At 30.5% G+C, this 7,572-nt stretch overlaps 1 protein-coding gene across 1 annotated transcript; it reads left to right on the top strand.

The window, feature by feature from the left end:
• The first annotated feature begins 4,519 nt into the window (after window positions 1-4,519).
• LOC141526051 (uncharacterized) lies at window positions 4,520-7,105 on the top strand. Its single transcript, XM_074240785.1, has one exon. The coding sequence runs from the start codon at window positions 5,272-5,274 to the stop codon at window positions 5,614-5,616; it is 345 nt and encodes a 114-aa protein (XP_074096886.1). The 5' UTR covers window positions 4,520-5,271; the 3' UTR covers window positions 5,617-7,105.
• Window positions 7,106-7,572: the final 467 nt, after the last annotated feature.

Genomic DNA, 7,572 nt, shown 5'->3' on the forward strand with positions numbered 1-7,572 from the left:
TGTATCCAATTTAAAAATGGAAATTTTATCTCTATTTAATCAAATAAATTCTCTATTATATAATTAGGCTTACTATGAGTCCTAGATTTTGAGATCAAATTAATAGTGTAGTTTTGAGAACTTGGGTATAAAATTACCTGCCAAGCCAAAGGCAGTAATCAGACACTTATTGTTAGTTTATTAATTATCACCGATTACATAGCTATTTGTAATTTTTTTAAGATGCAACGATCGATATTTTTAGTGTTAAATATTTTTTATCATAAAATTCATAAAAATGTTTGATTGTTTTTTTACCATCAAATAAATATCTCGACATATTTTAAAATAATTCGGGTGAATTTAAGAAAAATTAAGTTCGAGTTTTTTGAAACGTAAAAATTGCTTTGTAATCTTGTAGTGAGTTTATCGTTGTTTGGGGATGATTAGTACCTCTAGTAGTGTATTGAGATTTAAGTCATAATCGATGACTTCCGCATACAAAATTAAAAGTATTCATTCGCACTTACTCATTTTTTATTTAAAAAAAAATATTTATACCTTATATTAGTTATAACAGAGGGAGTATATATAAATTTATAAATATATGTATTTATAAGCTGCTGTTTTTACGCAACTAGCACATGGTTTATTGACATCACAATAATATTTATAGATTAATTCTACAGCTTTTTGAATAATGAATTGAAATAATGATCATATAATTCTAACACAACTTTAGATTTAGATTTTCTTGGCTTAAGAGCTATATTATCTTCAATCGATTTCTTGTGTAATGAAATAAAAGCTGCAAGGCTTCTTTATTCGTAGCTAATTTTTTATCACTTATGGTATCTATTGTTTTATCAATTAAAAAAATATTTTTCCTTAAGTCCATAGTTTGATTATCACTCATCGTAAACAACAATTAGATTAAAATTCTAGGTTATGACTGTTTATAAAATTGTAATTATATTACTCGATACTCGGATAGGTTTTATTTACACGTTTATAATTTATAATAAAAAAATTTCACTAATGATAAGGCTATACACCACTGATTCCAAATAATAATATAAATCGCATTTAATGTAATAATGACAGCAACACCGACAATGTTGGAAAATAGAAAGTTTTGGATGATAACTAAACATAGTCGACATACAGAACCGGTTAGTCAAGGTACTGAATTTCTTTTCGATGCGCATGCGCAACTACAAATTTAAATTTTTCATGGAAGTAATTGTTAATGAGAAATTTTTAATTTATCAGAATTTTGGCTTTGCTCTGTACAATAATTTCGACAAATTTAACAAAATAGCCAAAATAAGATATTTTTAGCAATAAACACTAAATATTAATATAAATAATGATAATTTTTTGGTCAAAATGAAAAAAATGAGAAGTTACTTTTAGTTCAACTTTGACCTTAAATAACTTTAAAGCCAGTGAATTGATCGAAAAACGCTAAGAGAGAGTTTTTGTAGAGCGTTCAATTTCCTACAAAAATAATTTGTTGCCACAGCAATCTATGTACTGGGATCGAAATAAAAAAATTAATTGTAAAAAGTACCAAAGTTCCATGTTATTTAAATGGGAAACGAATCGTCTTTGTGGCCTGGTTTATTACTAATATTAAGGGCTTATATGGGTTTAATATTTTTTTTTAGGTCATTTACTAAAAATTTTAGGGGCGCTGCAGACTCAGAAACCAAATTGGTAAATAACGGACACCCTAATGCACAGTCATAAGTTACATATTTCTTATTTATTTATTATTAAAAAAAAAAAAAGTAATTATGATTACACTTGTGGTGTAATTTTTAAACCAATATTTTCTTTTGGTTTGTATATGGTTGTCCTATTAAAGGTAGTTTGAAAAATCTCCAATAGGGGGTGCATGATCGCTGAATCATCTCAATATCAGAGAGTTAAGTTCGAGGTGTTAAGGAATGAAATAAAAAAAAAAATTTTTTTTTTTGACTAATTTATTTTTAAGAAATTTATCTGACATAGGTTGTTAGTTCAATATTTATATATGGTACATTAAAAGCGAATTAATTTTGATAAATAACACTTAACACAGCTAAACACTTTAAGTTGTTTAAGGTGTCGAATTATCCGGTATCAAAACTTTTTATAATTAATAATATCAAAATTATTGAATTAAATAACATTTTGAACATAAAACAATCATTAATTTGTAGTTTTGGTTTATTTTGGTATGGTTACCCATAATAGCTACTTGTTATTGCAGAAAATCATATTTTTGAGCTACTCCATTAATGGTATGAATAATGTCTTTTCCAACATACCAGTTCAAAGTTGTGGTAACATTTTTACCAGTCTCTCTGTGAATCTGATGATCACCAATAAAAAAGTTTGCACGGTCCTTCACTTCAGTTGCGTGCATAATTTGGGTTTGGTTATCACCATGACACATGCAATTATCTCGGTTGATGAAAAATTCATCTTGATAATGAACATCGCCAGTACGTACAATTACTAATCTAGCCAACTGCATAAGTGGTAAGACTTCAGAATGTTCGTCACGAACTTCGCTTAAAGCCACTCCTGTTATCTTATGATATTGATCATTTCCAAAATACACGTTTTTTAATTCCTTTATGTATGCTCCTGTCTTTATAACTTTTGATGTATGACCCTTATGAGCGTTAAACATCGAATATATGTTAACTCCCACAGCTTCAAAGGTTCGATTTTTTCCAATAAATTCATTCTGAGTTAATTCTATGTTGTCCGCAATTATGCGTATTACTTGGTTGTGCCCATAAAACTTGTTGTTAAGAAGCTTAATGTTCTTGCCAATTAAGTAGAGAACTGTGTTATCTACGGTAATTATACTGTTTTCTATGTATATTTCGTTCGCGTTTAGATAACAAGGATTGGACAGCTGACCAATCTCCATATCAGGCAATCTAAACCCTTTTGCACTATACATCTGAGGGCAATTTATATTCTTTCTAAACATACGAGTAGGAAGTTGCGGTTTCTGCTCCTTCTGAGCTGACTGTGCTTGAATTACTGTAAAAAAATAATTTGTTTAACTTCAATAGTCATACCTCAGTCTAATCAACTCTTATAATTTAGATGAAAAATATGAAAATATATCATGTAAGCAAACTATTCGTAACGTGATTGGTCAAATATATCAAAGCATAAAAATATATGCAAATCCGAAATTCATGCGCGCGCTTACGCGCGCAAATTTGAATTCAAGTCTTAATTTTAAAATAGAGATGAAATGTTTGTGAAACCAATTTATTTGTGATTTGATTGGTCAAATATATCATAAACATGAAAATATATGCAAACTCTATAATCAAGGAGCGTAAATTCTAGTTTCTTAAAAAAGCTAAGTGAAATAAACAAAAAAAAAGTTCTGAAATGAATACAAATTATTAAATATCCCGCAAAAAAAATTCACTGATGGATCAAGATAGAGACAGTAAATATTTTCAAAGCGTTTAATATCAATTAATACTTACATAGGGCGCTATATGCATAGCGAGCATGATGACTAGTATTTTTCCGAACATCTTCTCAGAGCTACTTGGATCCAACTGTGACTGTTGCAAACTGAGTCGGCTTTTATACGATTGCCTATATCTATACATTGACGTCAGTTCCAGAAATAACGTCAAATTCTAAGAATGCCTGCTATCAATTTGTTTTTAAATAGCTGGCCGGGATAGCTAGTTAATTTTATCAAGTGACCAGGCCACGTGAGTTCTACATGACTGGTTTTTCCAAAAATGTGCTTTCAGGAGGTATTGATTAAAATAACTCAGAAATAGTCAAGTTACGTCAGACTTTAATGAGTCAGCTTGTTTGTTTCAATGAACCGATAGTGTGGTGAATTATTTTTACTGATGCTGGCACAGTCTCGTATCTACATCATTTAAGGTCATGCATTCAACATGGCATCACTTGCTAGATGATAACTCATCTATTGAATTCAGAAAACTATGAACATAATGGAATTAACTGAATTATTGTCTCCTATCTAATTGATGCGTGCCAATGATAAAGTCAATGCCTGCTACGAATTGAAGAGTTTTGAAGACTTATGCTCAAATCTGGAACTTTGATTATCAAAATAGTTTCTCTTATGGATTTATTGAATGCCAGGTGATAGGAAGTCATCACTAATTTCAGCGGAACATTGTTAGTTCCAAAATAAATCCTTGAGCAACGTTTACGTGGCTGAGGAGGTTACTAGTATCGTCGCAACTGATGACAAATTAATTTTCATGAGGTTTCATTTTTAGAGTGATTTTTAGCTCCGTATTAATTTTTGATAAATAGTGAAGTTTTGATGATCCAATAGTCGATAAATGTAAGATGCTTGAAGCTTTTTCAATTGTCACCTGAATAATTGATTTGGACAAGAAAGTAGTATGAATTGTTGATGGAATTGAATCGTGCTCAAAAATGCGTTTTCTTTAAATGATTAAGTCATAGGGTTGAGAGTCGGAGAGTTGTTCGTCATTTTCATTCATTATTTATAATTTAAAAAGCTTAAGACTTAAAAAGCAACTCACGATTTATCTACGTCTTATGTTAAAGTTATTCTTCATTAAATTACTATTTTAATTCCTAAATCGTTACCCATAATGACCGGTTAACCATAAATAAACTATAAAGCACCTACTTAATGTTTTGTGCTTTCCTGGGTATTAAATTGAAGTATTTGCTGTTTTTGAACCGCAATTAGGTCAAATCCGCATTAGCATCCTATAAGACTTATTAAAACAACGCAAACAATCTTCCACCATGAGACCAACTAAATTGTTCGATTCATCATTATGATAATTGACCTCAATAACAATCGTCTCGCGTGAACTCAGGATCTCGAATGGTTGCTGTTAATATTTATTAGTAGAGTCTTTTGATTTTTACAACTGAAACCAGTCGAAATTGCAAATTGTTCTTCAAAATTGTTTCATATGTTTTTCTTTGATTTTCAGTCAATAGGGTTGCACTGAAATTGTTGAAGTAGTAGTCTGTTTATTGAATCATTCCAATAGCTTTTAGTGACACCAATGCAATTCGTTTTCAACCAATTAGACACTACTAATTTTTTCAGTCTGAAAACCAATAATTGCTATCAATTTTTTGTCTTTGTACAACCCTAGCTAAAAAGTCAATAAATTTCCATTAAATAACTATTAATAATAGTATGAAACTATTAGAGACAAAGTATATAAGCTACGTTACGAAGCATCCTGGACAGAGCGAAGGAAGACATAGGAGACACCGTAACAGAATATGATGTCTTCATCATCATCCTCTTCACCGTTTACACCGTCGAAAAATTCAGCGTTTTCGCCTTATAACCGGTACACCAACAAGTCAATTTGTATTGTGCCCAAAGAGTGGAAAGAATATCCCAAGGAAACTATGGACGTTGTACTGCAGAGCAAACTCAACAGTCATTGGAGCGACTACAAAAAAATAGAAGGTGCTGTCGTCAAAATTGGAGACGTAGCTGCCAAGCTGGAGTATCATGACAAGCGCTTATGGATGAAACGTTCCGGCGACCAGAGAAACAAACCCCATCCTGGAGAATACGCCCTTACTCACGTCGAAAAATTTGGCCCGCATCAAAAGTAGAAGTATTTGTTTATTTATTTCTTGCCTCCTTTTAAATCCAACAGCCTAAAGAGCTAATAACAGAGTTACTCAATTTATACAAGGTTGTAGATTATGACAGAGTGAGAATATTGTTAAGAGTCTGTACACTGGTGAAGCCTGCACCAAAGCCGATCTTGCTGGAGATAGATAGAAGAAATATGAGAAGTATTACACTTTATTTGTAATATATTGAGACACTACAAAATGTCCCGACTTTATCAGCCTGGCGAACTACCACCCGAAATTTTCGTTACCGACACTAGCTAAAATAATAGATAGTCCCGTGACGTTACAAGACGGCACGAGGAGGGGAAAAACGGTCACAAACCCCGATACTTGAGCGGTGATCGACACTTCGATCTGTCCCCCGGTGTCAACCACCACGTTAGATTTATCTTAGTCATTATTACCACTATACCACTATTACCACTATTAGGTGATTACTCACCAAAACTACAAAAAATTATTAACAACTATCAAATCTATTATTTAATCATTAAGTTTATATTATCATTATTACTACTATTTTGTGTTAAACTATTATTGCGTTATTATAAATAATTAACTATCGACAACCTAGAATATTAGTAAAATATTCCTATTACAAGTTTATTGTATCTCGTCACCGAATATAATAAATATATTTCAGGTGTTGAGTTAGTGAAATAAAATTAAGTTGTTGTAATTTTGTCATCAATCATATTTAATTTATCCACTACAATATTCACTTTGCGTAATTCAATCTAATCAACCACAACACCAACCACAGAAGAAGGCCCATCTGCACAGTAACTTTTGTAAGTAAAATAAATTTAACTGGCACACGTGGTAACTTCTGTCCAACAATTTATCTAATCGAGCTCTCTTAAAACAAAAGACAATCATAAATACGGGAGCGGAATATCCCAGGGCAGTGGAACAAAATTATAAACGAAATCCAGGCGACTATTTCTTATCCGCGAGGTTTAGTGGCCTGGAAACTAAGAATTTTCTTACACAGTAAAAAATTTTCCGTCATTGCGTCAAAAATTCTCCGTGACAAATATCTAACACTTTTTTATGTCAATTTAACATAATACAATTGTGTTATTAGTTCGCATTTTTTCTAACACAAAAAAAGTGTTATCTTATAAAAAAAGTAACATTTCAAAACTGTCATTATAAAATCAACATTTAAGTTGTGTTGATTTTACATAAACATGTATCAGAAACTGCTCTCGACTTTGTGAGGTGAGAAAAACGCCGCCATCTTGTACATTCCACATCTCTCATACAAACATCAAAAAAATTTTGTTTTACAAAATTTTTATTTTTGTTAAGAGTATATTTTAAAAATATTCAAGTGATTGTTAAATTTAATGTTTTATTGGAGGAAAGTGATTTGAGTGTATCAACCGTAAATGTCAATTTAATTTAGTGTGAAATGTTTTTAATAAAAATAATTAACCTCCAAAGCCTTTATATTTTTTGTTTAACGTTTACTTTCTTCAAAATATAAAACAGTTTTCTAATTAATATAATTATTTTACAATATTGTTTAGATGATATTGAAATTGGCAGATATCTACTTAGAAAAATTATGAAACTTACGAAAAAGAATTGGTTATTTTAATAGATTATTTCATGTAAATAATTATTTTACTATTTTATAATAAAACCGTAAAAAAATGGCCTGTTGCTACAATGTTTATTTCAACGAATTATCAATTAATCCCTTTATTGATACAAAAGTTCCACATATTTGATAACTTGGATATTTTTTATTGAAAATAATTGAGGTTAAGCATTATCGTTACGTCAATCTAGAGAGATCACTTCTTAACATTTTATTGTGTAAATATTCGACACTTACAAGTGTCAAAAATCTTCGGATGAACCATGGATTATTTTGACATAAGTTTATGTAACATTTAACACAAAAATGTGTTATTTTTT

This window comes from Cotesia typhae, unplaced genomic scaffold (genome assembly GCF_013202065.1).
Source record: "Cotesia typhae breed Kobodo isofemale line unplaced genomic scaffold, CoteBio_Ctyphae contig_323, whole genome shotgun sequence".
NCBI classification, from domain to species: domain Eukaryota; kingdom Metazoa; phylum Arthropoda; class Insecta; order Hymenoptera; family Braconidae; genus Cotesia; species Cotesia typhae.